Raw genomic sequence first — 20,866 nt, 5'->3', positions numbered from 1 at the left:
AGGGTGCACCCCAGCTCAGAGCCACATGACCCCTGCTGGTGCCCCAGGCGCTTGGGGGTGGCTCCCGGTTAGCCTGAGTCAGCAGGGAAGTGCAGCGGCTCACGCCAGCTTCTAGGACAAGGGGCTGTGCACAGGGAGACGCTCTGTTCCTGGATCACAGAGGTCCTCGCTGTTGGCAGAGCGCACCCACTGCGGGTCGTCGCTAGCCCTCCTCTGTGTGTGCTCGGGCTTGCTAGTGTCAGGTGGCTGCCGACACGCCCCGGAGCACATGGAGGCCAGGGGCCGCCTCTGCCGTGTGCACTGCCTTGGGGTTGTGCGGTCCTTGGCTGTTGCTGACTCCTACAAAGCAGAGTCTGGAGAGGAGGTGTGGGAAGCGTGCCTGGTGAGCAAGAGGGCCTGGCCGTGATCCCCAGAACCCACACAAGGAGAGGAGCCAGGGTGGGCACACACTTGTGATTCACCACTGCAGAGACACACTGGGGTCCCTGGAGCCCTCTGGCCACCCCGGCCTGACCTGCAGGCTCTAGGACAGCAAGACGCTACCTCAAAGACAAGGTGGGCCACCTGCGGGATGATGGTGGCACTCAGACAGGTGCGAGTCTGTCACACACACGCACGCACACGTAAATCTGTCATGCATGCACATGTGAATCTGTTACACACACACACGCATGCACACACAGGAATGCATGCACATGTGAATCTGTTACACACACACGCATGCACACACAGGAATGCATGCACATGTGAATCTGTTACACACACACGCATGCACACACAGGAATGCATGCACGCTGCCTCCCACCCACACGAATGCCCCCACACGCATATCACACACGGAAACCATCGTCCCCTATTCCTGGTGGTGAGGGACTGCCATCTCCACTCTTTGCAGCAACCTTCTTCCAATCTTGGACGCTTTGGAGATACTCCCCTACCTGACTGGACAGTTCTTTCCACCACTGCCTTTCCAGAAGGTTGGTGAGGCTGGTGAGCAGCCCCGCCCCTGTCCTCTGCCCCCGCCCTGCCTCTGTCCTCCCACCCGCTCTATTCAATGGCCCAGCCCTGTCCCCTGTCCCCTGCCCCGCCCCGCCCTGTGGGTCATCTGCCGGAGATTTGCATCCCTCCCACACTCTCAGGGCACAGCAGGGAGGACAGCAGACAGCCGTAACTGTAAACATTTTAATCCCTAAAACAACGGTGTGTGCAAATGTGCTCATGTACAGTACAGCGTGTTCAGCTCGGAAGACGGGCATGCATTCCTGGGAAGCACGCGGGGGTCCATAGGGCCAGAACCCTGAGGAGCAGAGGGTGGAGCGTGTCGCCTCTGGGCTCTCCTGGATCAGCTGTTGCTAGTGGCTTGCACCTACAGCTCTGCGAAGGCGGTGGAGAACGGGCCCTTTCCAGGTGGCCTTGAGTGAGCCTGTGACCTGCTGGTGTGACCAGATGCGTCCGGCTCCGGGGCTGTGCCCAGTGCTCTCGGTGACAGTAACCTGCCACAGGGCTGCTCTAATTTTACCTGCCCAGGAGGGGGTGGTCACCGTCCTACTCACAGGGCTGCTTTAAGATGGGCGTGGCTTTCGGAGAAGCGTCCAGCCAGTGCCTGACTGAGGCCCGGCGTCCACCGCCCCCTGAGCAAGTGTTTCAAACCTGAGATAAACGACTGCTCTTGGCAGCCCTCCTCTCCCCGGGGAGGGCCAAGTGGCCGGGGTCCCCGGGTCCCACTACTGCTCGTCCGAGGCGCTCTGCTGGGAGCCCGTGTCGTCCAGGCCCATGTCCTCCTGGCTGGCCCTCCGGCACAGCACGCCCACGGTCCCAGCCTCCGCCAGGCGCGCATCTCGGAGCCGCTCCTGCTCCGGGCTGTCACTGGGCTCGCACGGATCAGAGAAGTGCTTAAGGAAGAAGAGAGGAGCAGGGATGTTGAGCCTGTGCTCCCTGCCCCCCGAGTCCCCCCATCACCTAGACACAGGCACCGAGGCCGGAGGCTGCACATTCTGAGGGCGGGCCCTTACACTCAGGCCTGTCACCGAGCCCACTAGTGTCCAGGGCTCTGCTCCGGAGATGTGGACACGCCCCAGGTCCAAAGGCAGCTCCAGGGAGTGGAGCGTGAGTGTGTGTGTGAGAACCAGCCACCCTCCTGGCCCTGGGCTGGTGCTGCCATCGCACACTCAGCGCACAAGTGGTGCGAGAGGCCCTGGGTTCCAGACGCTCAGAGTCCTGAATGTCATCCTTGCTGGAGACGGAACAGGGGACTGCCAGAACCCTGGAAGTGGGCGGTGGGCGGGGCAGGAGAGGAAAGGTGGTTTGTGCCTCTTTGCCGAGGGAGAAGACAGAGGGTAACTGAGCTCGGGACTCCGGGGTGAGCAGCAGATCTGCCTGAGCTTTGCCTTGGCCCGTTCTGTTTCCTTTCCTAACCGAGGCCGTGGGGGCACTCCTGAGGGCCTGCCCCTTTCTTTTTCACACAGGAGTCTGACCTGGTGTCAGCTAGCGTGAATTCTGGGCAGGCAGCCTCTTATCTGCCCCCGGTTCTGGCACAGCTTGGAAGCGTTGGCCATCTTAAGATGGGGAGCGCAGGACAATTTTAGTGCGGTGCCCACTTCTGTCCTTCCTTCCCCCCTCGGGCCAGAGCACCACATCGGAGAGGAAGGATCTCGCTTCCACAGAGTGGGTGGGGAGGCGTCGTCCCTTTCCTAGGCTCTGGCTTACGGAGATAATCATGCTGGGTTCCACTGAGCCCTAAAATCACCCAAGGGAAGGGGCCTGTGACCCAAGAGCTGGGGGGTCGCCTTGCTTGCTATGGTGCAGCCAGCCCTAGAAGAAGGCAGGGGCTCCTGGCTGGCGGGACCCTGGCCCATGGCACCCTCCTGCCCGTCCCCCGCCGCAGCCCTTACCCGAGCAGCGCGGCCAGCGGCCCTGGCAGAAGGGCCCATCACGATGTTGACGCTGCTGGAAGACTGTGTGTCACTGGTGTTGCCGCCCTCTGCGGCAGAGAGGCCGGATATGACCAGTGCGCTGGAGAAGCTCCTTTTGCCAAAGAGGAAGCTGAGAGTGGAGCTGGTTGAGGAGCCCAGGCTAGACCGAATGAGCGCCTCGGCCCGCTCTCGGACACTCAGGTGGCCCGTGGTCGTGACGGGAGGTGGCTGGGCATGCAGGGAGGCCGCGGAGGTGGGCAGGGAGAGCCGGCTGCCCGAGGGCCGCTGGGCCAGCTCGTGCACAGACGTGGACGTCTGGAGGAAGGCCTGGTGGCTCTCCAGGATGGGACCCGAGGAGCTCAGATGAGGTGGCCTCTGGCTCACTGCTGAGTGTGCCTGGACGGAGTGGCTCCTGCCCTTCCTCCGGCCTGTGGGAGAGAGCAGAGCAGCTGTCAAGCCTGTAAGGAGCACTCACTGAGGTGGCAGTGATGGACACGGTGGCCGCCACTGAGGGCAGCACGCTCTCAATACCGTGGCTGCATGGGCCGCTTTCCGTGTGCCACTGCCACGACTGAGCTCACCTTCACGGCTACCACTTCAAGACATGAACTTTCTGAGAACAGTTCCTATGCAAACTGCTAGCGTGCCTTTACGGGAAATCTCAGGAGGCCACAAACGCCACGCACGTTTATCACCAGGCTTCATTCCACCTTTTAAATGTAGCGTTTAATTACTGTGTTCAGCGAACTGTTTTTTCCTAGTTCTGCGTGTGCATGTCTGTGTGCATGTGTCCTCGTGTGCAGTGCCCCTGAGACTGCAAACGTCAGATACCCTGGGCCTGGGGCTGCAGCTAGGGGAGTGGCTGCCCCCCCCCCACTGTGCTGGGGTGACGGGCGGCGGGCCAAGGAGCTGCTCCAGGCCAGCTCTGCAGGCTGAGGAGGCGAGCATTGTGCAGACTGAGCCATCTCCCCAGCTATGCCTCAGGCTCTGTCAGCTTTGTGCTGCTCTTCTTTTTTTTTTCAACTTTAATTTTCCAAATGAAACAGCACCGTGCCCAAGAAAGCCGCATCAAAAATCATCTGTGCAGCTGCTCCGGCTCCCTGTTTCACAATTAGCCTGCTCTTCCACAACGGCACGTCAAACCGCTAGCACTTCAGGGAGAACCTTCAGGCCTGAACGGAGACGGAGCGGAGATCTCGCTGCCTGACTCGTTTTCTCCATCTTTGCTCACTATCTGGAAGGCTGTGGAGAGAGCCTTGGTGACGCGAAGCTGTGGCCCTTCTCTCCTGCGGGATGCGCACTACCGGTCAGCGGGTCGCAGCCTCACTGCCGGGCCATCTCCCCGTGCCTGGGACCTGTACCGTTCAGTCCAGCCAGATGACTGGGGGGTATAAGGAGCTTTGCCAACAGACGAGCTGGTCATGGGAGGCGGCGCACGGAGGGAAGACCGGCCAGTCAGCTGGGCGGTGCAAACGAGGTCCTGCTAACAGCACACACTCACACTTTCCAGTGACTGCATTCTGCCTGTGCTTCCCAGGGGCCCCGAGTGCCTGTCTGTCACACTCACACGGCAGCTAGCACTTAAGGTTTAGCAGAACTGGCTTCCCCAACTCCTGTGTGGCATCTAGGTGGTGGAGGCTGGGACCTTTGAACGGCTCCTCCCTGGAAGAAGTGGGTCACGGGCAGGCTGTGGGGCCTATAGTCCGGCTCCCCTCCCTCTGAGCGCACTCTGCGTCTGTGAAGACCAAGTGCAGAACCCCATCTGCAGACAGAACCCATAACCCCCACCAGCCACCCCGCTTCCCGGGCGCTGGACCCAGTCCCCTGAGTCAGTCAGTTGGGTTGCTCTGTGGAGACCAGGAGCTGGTAGAAGAGAAATGCAGGCAGCAGCCTTGTCTGTAAGTGGGGGAGGGGTGCGCCCTTCTCCTTTCTTGCCCTCCGAGTGTGCAGGGTGCAGGTTCATCCTCAGCTCTGCTGGGCACAAGCTCAGGCGCCTTGTTGCAGTGCCCGCTTCCCTCATTCTGCCACAATAGGGAGGGGTCTTGGCTTTGAACCATGTTCCCATCCCGTGTCTGCCCACAGTGGGGAAGGGGCTGCCTCAGGAGGAATGAAGGGTCAGTTCTAGCTGCAGGAAGCCAGGGGACAGTACGAGGCTGTGGCAGGCGGGGACACGGCCAGAGGTACAGCTGGAGGTGGTGCCCTGGGGCTCGCTCACCGCTCTCAGGGCGGGGTAGCAGCTGAGGAGGGGGAGGGGGGTGAGCTCAGGGGCTCAGGTCTACCCCTCCTCTGAATCCAGCTTGGCTGCTACCTTAGGGTGATGACATATCTTCTCTATGCTCCACATCCCCATCTGGGAAGGGGAGACAGCGCATCCCTGAGGGCCCAGAGCCCTGGAGAGTGTCAGGAAACCCGTGTCAGCACAGCCCTTGGGTGGTGTCCCAAGATCAGCCCTGCGCACACAGCGTCTGCAGCGAAGTGCAGTGGTCACACAGGGTGCAGAACAAGGAGGGCACCACCAGCTAGGCCAGGCTGGGGACCCTCGCCCCAGCGCTGGCTGTGGTCACGGGCCAGGAGCCCGGGCTCTGGGCTATTTAGCCAGCATGGCTCCTTTACTTGCAAGTTCAGAGTCGGGCTGGACTTAGAAGAAGAGTTTTAAGAAATGTGACCCAAGATCACCCCTGGTTTAGCTTTTCAAATATCTTTCAGCAACACGGGCCTCAGATCACAGATCTGGTAGTAAGTGGAGGGGGGGCACCCCCCGCTGTGTAGCTTGGGTCTTAGCAAAGCTGGCATCTGGATCCTCTGGCCTCACCAGCCAAGGGCACTGCTCTGCTCTCTGCTTTTTCTCTGCTCTCTCTTTGCTCTGCTCTCAGCTCTCTGCTCTGCTCTCAGCTCTCTGCTCTCAGCTTTCTGCTCTGCTCTCTCTCTGTTCTCTCTTTGCTCTGAGTTCTCTGCTCTTTCTCTGCTCAGCTCTCTCTCTGCTCTGCTCTCTGCTCTGCTCTCTTTCCGCTCTTTCTCTCTCTCTGCTCTGCTCAGCTCTCTCTCTGTTCTCTCTTTGCTCTGAGCTCTGAGCTCTCTGCTCTCTCTCTGTTCAGCTCTCTCTCTGCTCTGCTCTCTGCTCTGCTCTCTTTCCGCTCTTTCTCTCTCTCTGCTCTGCTCAGCTCTCTCTCTGTTCTCTCTTTGCTCTGAGCTCTGAGCTCTCTGCTCTCTCTCTGTTCAGCTCTCTCTCTGCTCTGCTCTCTGTCTCTGCTCTCAGCTATGTTCTCTCTGCTCTCCTCTCTCTCTTCTCTTTGTTCTGCTCTATTCTCTGCTCTGCTCTCTGCTCTGCCCTGCCCTGCCCTGCCCTGCCCTGCCCTGCCCTGCCCTGCAGGCAGAAGGCCTTCATCAGGAAGGCCTCGGATGCCAGTGAGGGCCTGGGACACAATCTGCGCCTCTCCAGCCTTGCTCTAGTCAGATGTGTCAGCAGCAAGGACAGGACAGTGCAGGTGCATGCATGCTTTCCCGCCTAGAAATGCTTTTCCTTTGCACAGGTGTGATGCCTCACATCAAAGGCTATGGAAACAGTGATGACCCCGGCATGCTGGGGGCCGTGGGGGCTGTGCTGGGCTCAGGGGACAGTGGCTAGTGGGTGAAGGAGCAGTGTCTGCGCCGAGTAACCAACTGCAGCCCTTTCCCTCTCTGCCAACCGCCTGCTCGTCTGCCTTACTGCTGCACTGTCAGTCACCCGCTTATCTGTCTTCCCGTCACTCCTGTCCACCTCCTCTCTCTACAGTCCCGCTTCTCACCTGTCCTCATCTGTCTGTCTGATCTATCAATCCATCCATCTGTCTATCTATGTATCATCTATCTATCTATCTATCTATCATCTATCTGTCTACGTATCATCTATGTATCTTCTGTCTGTCTACCTATCAGTATCATCTGTCTATCTGTCTGTCTGTCTGCCTACCTACCTACCTACCTATTACCTATGACCATATCTACGACCTTCCAGTCCTCTCTACTCTCTATTATCTATCAGTCATTTACCTGCTCATCTGTTCAGGACCCCCATCCCCAGCCAACCCGTCACATTCATGTAATCTTACATCTTGTTTCCCCATCCTTGTCTTGCTCTGGGCACTGCCCTTCTGGTCCCTCTGGTGCAGAGTTACAGAGGAACCATCCACAGAAGTGCTTATGAAATGCTTTTAGAAGCTGAATAGAGAGAAGCTGGGGGCAAAGGATGGAAGTTCTGACAGGCTGCTGAGTGCAGAGCCAGGAGCACCAGGAACCAGGCCAGGGCCTCTGCCTCCCGGGCCGTGGGCCGTGTCCTCTGTGGCCCTCCCTGCCCAGCCAGCTCAGCCTGTCCGTTTTGATGCCATGTGTTCCGTGGTTGGCAGAAGTGTTCTGAGGTTTCGGCTCAGCTCCCAGGCCCTTCCTCTGCTCACTCTGATCATGGCCTTCCACCCTTGTTCTTTCTGTCTTGGAATTTTGGTTACCACGGAGAGTGTGAGGGGCAGGGAACCCCCTACAGACAAAGAAGGTCTGTGCCCACAGCACGCCATACCCAGGAACAGCACAGCACTGAGGGGCACAGGGTGCGTCTGATAGGCAGACAGACAACCACCCAAGGAAAAGGACACATGGATGGTGAGTGACTAAAGCTGCACCCAGCCAGCAGAGGGCATCTCCGAGTAAATCTCTTCCCACAGCCAGCCCTAACCCCAAGCTCCTTGACAGCAGCAAAAGGCCCCGGCGAGCAGAGAGCACATCCCACGACGCTGGACCCGAAGCGCACACTCACCTGCCCTCGGCGCCCTTCCCCGGGGTGAGGCCCACTGGGCGCCTCGCCGGGGCTGTTCTGTGCTGCTGTCGCGGCTCTCTCCACTAGGGGCGCTGCTGCCGCCTGCCGCCGGCGCCCCGGCATCCGCGTCTTCGATGTTGCCCCCGCTCCGCTGGCCCACACTGCAGTCCTTCCTCATCCTGCAGGAGGGACGGAGCGTCGGGGTCTCACCAGCCCGCCTCCCACACTCTCACGTGGCGCACAGGGCAGAGGTCCCGTAAGACTGTGTCGCCACTGACGGCGGCGCTGACGGTGCATTCCGCAGGCTGCGAGCGACTCCCGACCCCTGACCCTGGCCGTGAATGACCTGGTGGACAGCACCCCCGGACTGCCAGTGAGGAAGGGGCCCAGGGCATAGTCAATAAATAAATGCTGACGAGGCATGCCGGGTGCAGAGGCGGCCCCGAGCCTTCCCTGTGAACCCAGCTGGAGCGAGCCGCCGCACGCAGGCAGTCAGCGCCCCCGGAAACTGGCGTCCGTCCTCGTGTTAGGCGGAAAGGAAGAGTGGCACGCCCGAAGGCCCTCTGCAGGGGCCAGTCACTTCAGAACACCGGAGAGAGCTGGGGACAGGGCCTGGTCATCAGGCGCCCGCTGTGCAGTGTAAGCCTGAGGACTCAGCACGCACATGAGCATGCACGCAAACAAGATTTAAAAACACCACACAAGAGCGCCCACGGTCCCTCAGACCAGTTAGCGGGCACACAGCCTGGGCCTGCGAGTGGGGACAGCGACATTCCCCGTGGATCCTCCCCCCGCTGCCCAGAGCTGCCCGCGCTCGGCCCGGGCCTACCTCAGCCACCTGGCCTGGAGCCACGACCTCACGCGGTCCAGGGTGACAGGCCCGCCCCAGACGCTCCGCAGCTGCGTGTGCGTGCCGAGGTAGGACGTGGTCAGCGGCGACACGAACATGGGGTAGCCCAGGGGCTGGTCGCAGGACGAGTTGATGAGGTTGCGCAGGACCTGCTTGTTGTTCTGGATGCTGCCGCGCTCCGGGTTGCGGTTGCGCAGGAAGATGAGCTCCTGCTGCTGCCCGGCCCAGAGGCCCCGCACGCACTCCCTGTTCACCTGCAGGTGGGCGGGGTGGGAGAGGCCCTCAGCCACCGCGGGACCCTGGGGACGCTGGGGACCCGCGGGGAGCGGGTGTGGCTCTCGGGCAGGGAGTCTGAGGATGGAACTCATGGCCATTGTCTCGGGCCTAAATGACATCATATTCATGGGGGGGGGGGTAGGGAAAGCAGCAAGGAGGTAGGGTTTCCTCTGAGCCCTGTCAAAGACGAAGGGTCACGGGGAAGAGGGCTCTCACACCCAGGCGCAGGCAACAGAGACAGTTCTGGAGACTTCCAGGCCACGGCTAGTGGCCACAAGTCTTATATCGTAAGTTACCTAACGCATTAAGAGACTCGAAAACAGAACGCGACTCTGCTGTGACTGGTTCTAGAGGAGGCAGATGCTCCACCAGCGAGCCAAGGCTTTCCGGCTGCTCCTCGGCCCCACCCCCCGCCCTGGGACCCCTGCTCTGCCCTCTTTCCCTTTGCTCCCCCGTGGGAGAACAGGGCGCCGCTCACCTTGATGACCTTGAAGCTCAGGAAGCCCCTGTGCAGCATGATGACCTTGTACTCGTCGGCGCCCTCGTCCACCACGTGCCTCAGGGTCAGCAGCTCCTCCTGGTTGGACAGCACCGCGGCTCTCCAGGCCGGGTCCCCCTCGTGGCAGATGACCACCTTCTTCTCGAAGGCCCGGATGGCTTCGTAGAGAACCGCGGGCTCCTCGTACTCGTCCGGGCAGGTGAACTGGTCCTGTGGGGAGACCGCGGGGGCTCAGCGAGGCCGGGCAGAGGCCACACGCCCTCCTCCGCCCCAACCCCGCCCCTGACCCCTGAGCTGGGTACCGAGGGCATTTCAGCCTGTCCCTAACCAGGCGGAGCCGCTCTTCCTGGTGGACCGTCACCTCGGGGAAGATGGCCGTTGGGTAATGTCGCGTTTATTTAGACCACCGCACTGTTTGCAGGACTAAGTACTGAGTAATCCCGAGGCTCTCCAGGACAGGGGCGCGTTCTTCCCAAAGAGTCTGTTTTTGTTACTTCGTTTGTGTAGGGTTTTTTCTGAGACAAGGTCTCACACTGTAGCCGAGGCTGACCTAGAGTAATTCCTCGCTTTTTGAATTTTATTTATTTATTCACTTTCCATCTTGACTGCAGCCCGCTCCTCCCAGTCCCCCTCTGCATTCCTCGATTTAATTAGTGTTTGAGCGTGTACCACACACCAGAGAGATGAAGGCTATGGACGTTGTCCTGTGTGTGTGATGCGTGTGACCGTGCAAGCAGAGAGGGCAGCCCTGGGCATCGCGCTGGCTACCCGAGTGGTGTTTGAAACAGGGTCCTTACTGGTCAAGCTGAGGGAGCCGCTGGCGTCCGCGCCTCGGTTTTCTACCTGTGTTCTGTGTTCTAACTCAGGTCCCTGAGCTTGCACAAGCACATCACTGACCCGAGGTGTCCCCGCCCCCGCAGTCCCCCCGCCTCCACACCCCGCATTATTTACTCTTCTCCTCACTGTAACCCAGAACTGGACACAAACAACTTGAAGGGAGAAGCTCTCAGTTTCAGCTCATGACTTTAGAGGATTTGTGCTGGGCTCCATTGGCTGAGGTCAATCTAAGCGTCTGGGGCTGAGGAACATCCCAGAGCGGGGATTCCTGGGAGGAGGGCGGGGGAGGATGGGGAGGATGGGGGAGGCCGGGGAGGACCATGGAGGACAGGACAAGGCTGCTCACCCTACTGTGGACAGGGAGCAAAGGCGATGAGACAGACTCTTTCTGGTTCCGGTTGAGTCCTTTTTGCGGGGGCGGCTTCTTACCTGGTGCAGTTTCAGGGACATGCGGACGGCAGGAACAACGACCCTGTGCAGCAGGTCCATGTCAGCAAACACCCACTCGTCTCGAGTGGTGACCCGGAAGTCGCCCTTGAAGAGGGCGTGCAGCCCGTACAGGAAGGAGTCCAGGCTGCAAGCACAGGCAGGCATGTGGGCCCCTGTGCCCAGTGCTCATGGCCTCTCCGTCCCCCCAGCGCCTGCATTTCCCGGCTGGGCAGATGGCACACACAAACACGAGGACCTGGGTTTCCAGAACCCACGTCAAAAGCCACATGTGCTGGTTTGTGCCTGTGGCCCCAGTGCCAGGGGCTGAGGCAGGACGGGCCCTGGGTCTAGCTCAGCCAGTGAATCCAGACCAACGGAAGACGCGGTCTCCAATACGATGGATGGAAACAAGAGTAATGAGATGTGTGACCGCTTGCCTGCGAGTGCACACATCTTCATGAGTTAGGCTGGCCCGGCACGGAGAGGAAGAGGGCTCTGGACTTTCCCAGAAGCCCCAGTGCCCGGCCCCACAGCTGGGTGTGAAGTGTGCTGGAGCTTAGTGGAAGGTCCTCTTCACCATAGAAACCACTGCCATGGGCTCTGACCGTAAAACTGAAACCCAGCCTGGAACGGCCAGACACACACACCAGAGGGCAGGCTCACCCTCCCAGCCACACTGGCACTGCCAGACCTCCCCTCCCCTCAACAGCGTCTAACTTCCCCTCTTGAGGTCTCAGGGCTGTGTTAACCACAGTAGAGACTGGATTCTCCCAGAATACAGAGAGGGGGAAAATAACCAGATGGCACCCAAGCGTGGACTCTTGGGTCCTCCGGGCACCTCTGCTCTCTTTGCCTCCCTTTCTTCATGCCTAGGGAAGAAGCAGGGTGGTGAGGATCAAGGTCAGTGGCCCACGCTCTGCCAGGGTTGTCAGGGCTTTCTCATGTCCAGGCTTTCCTGCTTTGTCTCACTTCCTGTCTCTCCCAGCTCTCATTGAGAGTTACCTGAGCAATGAACAGGGCCCAGGGCCTTTTCTGCCTGCACTTGACAAGTGAGCTTGGGAGAGCACTGTGTCCTGATTTGGGGATAGGAAGGATGGTCTTCCTGTCCTCCATTCTTACGTCTACACTGTGCCTTCCCATGGGTACCCTGAGATGCAGGGTGAAGCAAACAGGACAGACAGCACCCTGGACAGGGCTGGCCGGGGACAGGAGGAGCAGGACAAATGTGGGGAAAGAATCTTCAAGGATTTAATGGGAAGACTTCTGAGCTGCCGATACAGCGTGTTGGACCTGAGCCTCAGGGAGGCATAGCCCCTGCCTAGAGTTGCTGTGGGATATGCCCTCTTTGTCGATTTCCACCCAGGAGAACAGCACACAGGCTTTGTGCTGGAGCAGGCTGTGAGAAATCAGGCTGCCAGGGCCGCCTCAGATGGGCTGGAGGGACCTAGAACCCTCTGTACCGAGGTGGAGGAGGTGGCCATTTCCAAAGGGTGTCTGCTCAAAGCAAAGCTCCCAATAGGCTGAGCGCTGCAGCCAGTGCCTGGGGGCAGAGAGGCCATAGGGACAGAGCGGGGCTGCAGCTGGGCTGGCTGTGGTCTGAGGCTTCCATAGTTGAGTGACACCTGCCATGGGCAAACATCTGGGGATGCCCCTGTTGCTGGAAAGGCACTAAGCACACATGTGGAAGTGAGGTGCTAGGTCATGTGTGGGCCGAGTGCAGGAAGGTACTGGGACACCCCATGTGCATCAGTGTAGGAGGGAAACTCCTTTTAGATGTGAGAACGAGGACAGCCCAAAGGGAGACTGGAGGATTCACCCAGACCCTCAGGGAACCCCACAGGTACGGGAGCCTGCTGCTGGTCCACCGGAGCCTCCCTGAGACACCGGCTCCTATCTGAGGCCTCAGCTGTGCTCCAGAGGCTGACCCTCTGTTCAGGGAAACGACACAGTGTGGTGCTCAGTGCGTCCTTGAAGTGCCTCTCCACCTGAACGGAGACCACGAGGGAGCCCCTCCAGCCCGGGGAGTCACCCCCGGCCTCAGACACTGAGCAGCTCCAGTGGGAGGTGTTTCATAATGGGCCTTCCCCCTGGAGGGAAAGAAGAGGAAAGGGACATCCTGCCAGCTGCTGAAGTACCGCTGGGTGGAGCACAGCAGGGCAGGGGCGGAGCACGGAGGGCGCGAAGTCTACACCACCTGCAGGGAACTTGGCTTTGGAGCTTTTCAGCTGAGAAGCCAGCCTGACTGCATGCCCTCCCTGGGCTGAGAGGCGGATCCCTGAGGCTCACTGGGCAGCCGGCGGGGCCCACAGGGACACACCAAGCCATTGGGAGTACTTGTTTCTAGACAGAGGTGCACGGTGCCTGAAGAATGGCAGCCGAGGCCATCGCCTGGCGTCCATGCACACCTGTATAAGCACATGGACACACACACACACTGACGGCACTGAGAAATGACAGACTCCCACATGGCGGGGTCTGGGCTGTCACGGGCTATGTCACTGCGGGGCTGGACGCCTGGAGGACCAGCAGAGGGCAGCTGCGTCCAGGCAGGGACAGTAGGACGAAGCCACATCTGGCTTTGAGCCCAGCCCTTCCGGTTACTGCTCTGCCCTCCTCCCGTCTGACAGGCACTATCATGCCTCTCATATCAGGGAGGATTGGACACCTCGAGCCAAAGCTCTTACAGGCCTTCTGAGCTTAGCAACTAGAACGACAACTAACACAAAGCCCAACCAGCCCAGCCTGGCTGTCGCCTGTGCTCTCTCAGTCCCTGGGATTGGGCCCACGGGGACAGCTGGGCTCCTTCCCTGCTGCCCCAGGGAGCGCAACAGCCCTGCTTCTTCAGGCAGCGTGGGGGAGTGAGGCTCGGCTCACTGTGGGTCACCCCTGCAGGTCACCTGTGCTTCCTCCACTTTGGGGGTGCGTGTAGTGTCCCCCCGTACCTTCGGCACCAACACCACACTCGCTGGTGTCAGAGCCCTGTTCCCAGTTACCTTCTCACCTGGATGGATTTGAAACTGTGATCCGTGACCCAAAATAAACCCTTCTTTCTTTTAACTTGCTCTCAGAGGCATTTCCATCATAGTGACAGCAAACAAACAAACGAAAGCAGAAACTATCAATTCCCGACCAGCATGTCCTTTGACTTCCTACTCTCTCCTGTTGACAGGAGACATAGTGACAGCGCCCCCTGGTTTCTAAGATAACAACCTTCCCGTCAGGGATCCTGGCTTGAAACCAGGTGGAGAAGGACCAGCAGGATGCCTGGTTGTTCCCTCAGGCCAGGTGCCTCCGTGGGAATGAAGAAGCGTGATCTGGAAACTCTCCAGACGCCATGTCTGCCTCCCAGCCCTGGATCATGGTGTGCGTGTCCCACACCCAGGTTCTCGGGTGGGTAACGGGACCAGGACTCGGGTCCCCATGCTCACACAGCGAGCTCTTTAACCTAGGCCATCTCCCCAGACCTTATCTCTCATAGCGAGTTAGAGAGGACCGGCAGGCTGAGCACAAACCCAGCAGACACCCGTGTCAGCATTCTCGTTAGCCTGTGGGTCCAACTGCCAAATCGAGGAGAGGCAGGCGTGTGGTGACCTGGACACTGAGGGTGACAGCCACTCCCACGGGAAAGGATCCCTGTGGGCAGGAGAGGGCACGACATTCCTGAGCTCGGAGTCATCATGGAGTCGGTGCCCAGGCAGCTTTGCACACCATGGCCTGGCACACGCCATGGCAGCACAGATGCTCAGCAGGGAGGAAGCGACAGACACACCGGACTGGCTGGGATGCCCGGGGCTCTCTCCTCTTTTCCTCCATCCTCCTCATTCCCCTCCAGGGCTGGGAACCGAACCTATGTTCCCACACTCACCCAGAAAAGGCTCAGCCATGACCTCTACCCACAGCCCCATTTTCCTCCTCTCTGTTAGATTCAACTGCTCCCTCGTGTACCTAGATTCTGATTTCATCTGACAACCTACCTTAACCCCCTAGGTCAGGAGCTTCCATCTCTCTCCTGCCTCAGTTTCTCTGGGGCTGAGTACCAAAGATGAAGCCACAGGACGGCCACTGATGGCCAGTGACTGAGGGGGTGGGCAGGCAGGCCCTGGGGCCCAGCTGCCTCATCAACATTTCCAAATGCAGCAGCCTGACACTTACAATGAAGGAAAATGTCTGCAGTTCCAGCCCGACAGTCTGAGGAAGGACGCCTCTGGAAGCAAGCAGGCCGGGTTTGAGGTAAAGGAAATGGCTGACGGTTTCCATCGACCGTGAACCCCAGCACCTGCCCAAGCCTAAGCCATCCTAGACGTACCTCATGGCCATACTGTGTGCTGCTGTTCCCAGAGCTCGCCTTCCCAGAATGCACAGGGCGAAGGAAAGTGTCACCAGAGGTGAGTCCTCATCGCTGTCCACGTGGTCCAGGGCCTTGGAGAGCTGAAAGAGCAAGGATGGGAACCCAGCTGACACCCAGGCTCTCACCTGGGTGGTCGAACAGACTTCCGGGTGGACCCTGCTGTTAACCAGCTGCCCCTGGAGTGACGGCTTCCCTGCCCGGGCAGTTTCTCTATGGCTGAACTTGGGAAGCGCTGTCTTGGTGACTTTTCTCATTGTTGTGAAATTCCTGACAAGAAGCAGTTAAGGAGGGAGGGGGTTTCTGGCCCATGGCAGAGACCACCGTGGAGGGGAAGGTGTGGTAGCAGGGGTGGGGGAGGGGCTGGTCACGCGTCTGCACAGTCAGGAAGCAAAACCGGCACAGGATGCAGGGCTGGCCTGTAAGGCCCCAAAGCCTGTGTGGTGGCTTGAGTGAGAATGGCCCCTTCCAGGCTCAGGTACATGGATGCTGAGACAAGGGGCGCTATTTGAGAAGGATTAGAAGGCGTGTCCTTGCTGGAGGAGGCGTGTCCTTGCTGGAGGAGGCGTGTCCTTGCTGGAGGAGGCGTGTCCTTGCTGGAGGAGGCGTGTCTTTGGGGACGGCTTTGAGGTTTTAAAAGCCCATGTAAGGCTCTCTCTCTCTCTCTCTCTCTCTCTCTCTCTCTCTCTCTCTCTCTCTCTCTCTCTCTCTCTCTCTCTCTCTCTCTCTCTCTCTCTCTCTCTCTCTCTCTCTCTCTCGGCTCTCAGCCCCCTCCCTCATCTCACTCATTTCAACCCCTCCCTCGCCCCTCCCCCCTCAGCCTCCCCACCTCCTGCCTCTTCCCAGCGCAGAACTGAATCCACTCCAGGAAGGCGTTGCAGTAGCTGGCCCTCGTGATGCCCTGGAGACACGGCACGTAGTCGTCGTCCGTGTTGACGCTGAACATCGCGGCGTCCCGCTCGATGTGGTGCCACTTGGCGAACGGCTGGAGGGACCTCAGCAGGGCCTCGTTCTTGACCCACGCGAGCAGCTTCGGGGAGGCCGCCAGGTAGTAGATTATGCTCTGCAGAGGCAAGGGGCACTGAGGCTGCGCAGCGGAGGGCCGGAAGACTTCGTATTTTTTTATTTTATTTTATTTTATTTTATTTTATTTTATTTTATTTTATTTTATTTTATTTTGTTTTGTTTTATTTTTTGACTTATCAGGTCTCAGTGAGAAGGGGCCGGAAAGACGGCTCAAGGCTGAGGAGATATCACTGGCTCCGTCACTCAGCTTTGGCCACCCGGGTCTGGGGCCTCTGTTGGGGCCTCTCGGCTCCGGGGCAGGGGGTCCTCTGCTCACAGATAATTCTCGGAAACCGGGAGTGTTAGACACTCAGGGCCGTCTCTTCAAAGGCAGGGGTATATGAGCTGCTCTCTGCCCAGACGGCTGGGACAGGCACGCCTGACCGGCTGGTGACCTCTGCGGGCCTCGCCTGACTCCCCAGACCTGACTGGTTAATTCTGTTATCTGTGGGGCCCCACCCGACTCCCCAAGCCCTTCTGGGTCTCTCAGACTCTCCTCCCTAGACTTATCTTTAGCGCTGTGTCCCGGTCGACAGAACCCATCTTTACGGAAGAGGCCATGTGTGCTTGAAGAGTCTTAGAATGTATCACGTCTTAAACTTCATTGTACGCACAGGACTGAGTTCATTATCAGCAGAAAACTCCCCCAACATTGTGCTGTGCTTAAATGTGGATGAAATGGCCTGCCCAGGGCCCAACTCTAAAGTCTGAGCCCTGGGAGCCACTGAGCCCTGGGGAGCCGGATCTTGGTCCTGCCTCGTGGAGACCGTTGCTACGGGCCCTGGTGGATGCAGACAGCCCACAGGACAGCACTAAGTTGGGGGCCTCAGAAGGCCTGTCCGTAGCCTCCCCCAGCCCAGGCACCATCACTAGCACTTTCCCTGTCCTCTCCTCTCCTGCTGTCCCTGCTTCTCAGACACACCTCCCAGGCCAGCGCTTGGTTCCCTGGGACAGAACGACTTTTCTCCTCAGGGCATCGGAGCTGCACATCTCTTCTCTTTCGACTTTCCCTTTTCCCTTTACTCCCTCCCCTTCCGCCTCCTCAACATTGTTCTCCCTCATCTTCAGATTGTGTATTTGTCTTGTGCCTTGTAGCCAAGAATGACCTTGAACTTCTGGTCCTCCTCCCTCACCTCCCTTACACACTGCACACCATAGCATCTGGCTTTTTGCGGTGCTGGGGCTTGAACCCAGGTCTCTGTGCATGCCAGGCAAGCACTCTGCCAACCAAGCCACGTGTCCGGCCCATGCTTCCGGCTCTGAGCTGGACCATTCGCCCATCATCTAACGAGGAGCTGTGTAGCTCGAGCACGGAGCCTGTTCTCACTCCCCCCTCCCTTCACCCCTGCTCCCTGGCCTCTCACCCCACTCCCCCGCCTCTCACCTTGATGTAGAAGCGGACGAGCGCCCTGCGGAGGTCAAACACCTGCAGCATGGTGGCCGCGTTGTTGTCGAGGATGCTGTAGCCCTGCAGGATGTACTGTGTGCGCGTGACCTCCCAGGTGAGCCAGCGCAGGTGGAAGGCCGCGTTGCAGGACAGCAGGTGGGGCAGGTGGCCAGGCCTGCAGCAGCAGCAGCCTCGGTCGTCCTCGTCACCCTCCAGGATGGCTTCCACCTCCCGCTGCTGGCAGTAGGTGCCTGGCCGGGAGTGGGCATCAGAGCACAGATGGCAGAGAGGGCAGAGGGGGCAGAGGGCAGAGAGGGCAGAGAACAGAGAGGGCAGAGAGAGCAGAGAGGGCAGAGAGGGTAGAGAGGGCAGAGAGTTCAGAAAGCAGAGAGGGTAGAGAGGGTAGAGAGGGTAGAGAACAGAGAGGGCAGAGAGGGCAGAGGGGGCAGAGAGAGCAGAGAGAGCAGAGAGGGCAGAGAGGGTAGAGGGGGCAGAGGGGACGGGGGGGCAGAGGACAGAGAGGGCAGAGAACAGAGAGGGCAGAGAGAGCAGAGAGGGCAGAGAGGGCACCAAGTCATGGATGGCTGTGAGCTGAGTCACAGTCAGCTGTGAACTCTTCTGGGAATCAAACCTGCCTGTCTGGAAGAGTTGCCAGCACCTAGCCACTGAGCCGTCTGCCCAGCCCCATGTGGTGTCTCTACGGTGCTAGAAGGTGCCGGGATATAATGTTTGTTCTTAACTTAAAGCAGACCTACCGAACAGCCATGATTCTCATAACCAGTAACTCTTAAGGTGTGTGCCTATGTGCAGACATGTATACATACTCCTCTGCGTGTGTGTGCGTGTGTGTGTGTGTGTGTGTGTGTGTGTGTGTGTGTGTGTAAATCGGTAGGCAAGAGGTCAACCTTGAGGGTCATTCCTCGGGAGCTCTACCTCGTTTTCGGAAGCAGCATCCCTCAGCTGCCTGGAGCTCATTGACTGGGCTAGGTGGGCTCAGCCTCAAGTGTGTGCCCCGCACTGGGCTGTTTCTCTGCTCACAACCACTCAGATTTTCCTCTCTCCTCTGTGGTTGTGTTTTGGGAGATACACAGTTTCATGGCAGCCACAGACTCATTGGTGGAGACTCGGAAAATCACCTCAGTCTTTAGTGACACAACTGAGGTTAGAGACATCTGTCCTGGAACACCTTCCCGGACAAATAACAAAGCAGAGACCGGAGGAGAGGGAAACACAGCGGAGAGAAAATAACGTTGGCCAGGGAAGAACAGCAGGCCAGCCACACCAAGAGCAAGGAATGTTGAGTCGGGAACGGAACCGTGTTCTGCTTCGGTCATCCTGAGCCTTGCGTGTAAGAGCTGCGCCCCAGCTTCTCAGCCCACACAGGAAGGAGGAATCCATGGCCTTCCATTGCTGTGGGATTTAACTCCTCCCTCAGTAAAGGCCGTGCTCCACGGGGTGTGTTAGAGAGAGGAGAGAGCCAAGCACATTCACCCGTGGGGTGACCTGTAGCTATGGGCTGGGGCATCTGCTAACTGCATTTCCTGTCAGGTTTTCCCTTTGGCTCAGAGACCATGTTAAGGCCCCTGTTGGGGTTCATCTTTCCCTGTGGTTACAGTCTCAGGCTGCACCTCTGGATTACTTCATCTGTGTTGGGGTTTCCTACATCTGTCTTTTTTTGAGGGTGCCTGGTGTGTGAGTGGAATTCAGAAGACAGCCAGCTAGAGTGGGCTCTTTCTTCCTACCGTGTCGGTCCCTGGAACTGGACCGGCTGTTGGACTTTAAAGCAGGTCACCCTGCTGGTCTGTCCCTGGTTTAGTTCTAACAGTGACAGTGTTTGTGTCAGCCACGGGCGGTTTCCACTTCCCAGGCAGAGACAAGCAGCTGGCGTATGCTCGCTGTCCTGTTGGCATTTGAAGGTTCTGAGCTGCCTCACTGAGAACCTGCCTACTCTCCCAATAGTCCAAGATAACCCTGGTTAACCCTCCAGACCTTGGTTCTGAACACTGGATGGCCTTGAACTGAGGATGACGGCTAATTCGACAGGAGCCTCAGCAAGGTGCCACGGGGACAGTGCCCCTTGCGGCCAGAAGCCTGTCGCACAGGGTCACGATGGAGAGGTGCTCTGCTGTAGATGTCGCCGCCAGGTTGTGGGGCCTCCACTCCTCTCTGTCTGTGAGGTGATCATGGACAGTATCCCCAACCCTGGGCCACCCCATCCCACACTGAGGTCAGGGCATGCTGAAGGTGTGGACTGGTGTGTTTCCAGAGGACTTCACGTGGGAATGGGGAGAGGGAGGGGATCGGCCTCTGTTAACAGAGCTGTTAACAGGGTCCATGCCTTCTTCAACATTTTCACAGTCTCGGAAGGAAACCAAGATTGTTTGCTGATGACTTGGGGTGCCCTAGATAGCCCCTTGAAGATGGATTTAGGGTTGAAAATGATCCTAGCATGGGGAGTAGACTCTAATACACTAAAATTCAGTGAGACCACAGACACCCTGCACATAGGATCAAAAGACCAAGCCCAGGGTCTAGAAATCTACAGGAGCCCATTTAGCAGAATCCCAGCTACTGTCACGGGTGTCTGATCTCACACTGGGGTGTCTAGAACCCACACAGCAGTGAAGCAGAGGGCAGCTTCAGCCCAAAGCCCACGCAAAGGGTCACTCGCAGAACGACACTGAGCTAAGGGATCCAACTTGTGCTTTCTAAAGCTTTTCTTCACCACGAAAGGAGTGAGGTGTGGCTCAGCAGACAGAGCATCTGCCTAGCACACACGAGGTCGTGGGCCTCAGCCCTCGTGCTGCGTGACATAAAGCATGTTGGTGCACTTGGGAGGTGAAGGCAGGATGACTGAGTTCAAGGCCTTCCTCAGCCACGTTGTGAATTTGGAGCCAGCCTGCTTCCAGAAAACCAAAACAACAACAAAAAGTAGATAAGGCTTGGGTTAGTGTGGGTTTGAGTGGGGTCATAAAGCATGTTTACTGATAAACTCTAGCCGGCTTCCTGGGCAGTGAGATGGCTCAGCAGGTAAAGGCTTTTGTACGAATCCCAGGGACATTGGCTTGGTACCAGGACCCACATGGCTGTGCTCTGTGACCTTGGTGGTGTCACTGGTCTCTGGGTGTGATCTCTGATCTCTCCCAGCATAGACAAAGCCAGAGGCCCTGCTGGCTTGCTGGCCCCCACCCCAAGCTCCAAACTGTCTTGCTTTCATAAGCAGTTTCTCCTGCGCTTCCTAATCTCATTCTTCAGCAACACTGGAGCAGCTGTCTTTTAGCAATGACCTTGGGAAGTATTGGCCCAGTGTGCAGGAGCAGAAAAGAAAAAGCATTTAAGAATGTTACAGTGATTTAGAACTTGTTTGCTTTCTGAGCACAGTGGAAAGCTTTTATATATATATATATATATATATATATATATATATATATATATATGACAATTTTTTATTCCACGGAGTCTGAAGAAATTTGCTTTGTA

The 20,866-nt window shown here is 58.3% G+C and overlaps 1 protein-coding gene across 4 annotated transcripts in view; it reads right to left on the bottom strand.

Annotated features, from left to right (window-relative positions):
• Window positions 1-1,170: 1,170 nt before the first annotated feature.
• Window positions 1,171-20,866, bottom strand: part of Pcnx2 (pecanex 2) — a 94,878-nt gene continuing 75,182 nt past the window's right edge. For all 4 annotated transcript variants that reach the window (XM_060391784.1, XM_060391785.1, XM_060391786.1 and 1 more), the window contains exons 26-34: window positions 17,384-17,637; window positions 15,764-15,997; window positions 14,896-15,017; window positions 10,590-10,734; window positions 9,303-9,533; window positions 8,528-8,802; window positions 7,699-7,877; window positions 2,892-3,340; window positions 1,171-1,892 (exon numbers count right to left, since the gene is read on the bottom strand). In XM_060391784.1, coding sequence (XP_060247767.1) covers window positions 1,725-1,892; window positions 2,892-3,340; window positions 7,699-7,877; window positions 8,528-8,802; window positions 9,303-9,533; window positions 10,590-10,734; window positions 14,896-15,017; window positions 15,764-15,997; window positions 17,384-17,637 — 2,057 coding nt within the window. In that variant the 3' untranslated portion in view covers window positions 1,171-1,724. The remainder of the gene's footprint in view (window positions 1,893-2,891; window positions 3,341-7,698; window positions 7,878-8,527; window positions 8,803-9,302; window positions 9,534-10,589; window positions 10,735-14,895; window positions 15,018-15,763; window positions 15,998-17,383; window positions 17,638-20,866) is intronic.

The sequence above is a fragment of the Meriones unguiculatus genome, chromosome 10 (genome assembly GCF_030254825.1).
Source record: "Meriones unguiculatus strain TT.TT164.6M chromosome 10, Bangor_MerUng_6.1, whole genome shotgun sequence".
Lineage (NCBI taxonomy): Eukaryota > Metazoa > Chordata > Mammalia > Rodentia > Muridae > Meriones > Meriones unguiculatus.
The sequence above is the reverse complement of the archived record's forward strand: the minus strand, read 5'-3'. Positions and strand labels throughout refer to the sequence as shown.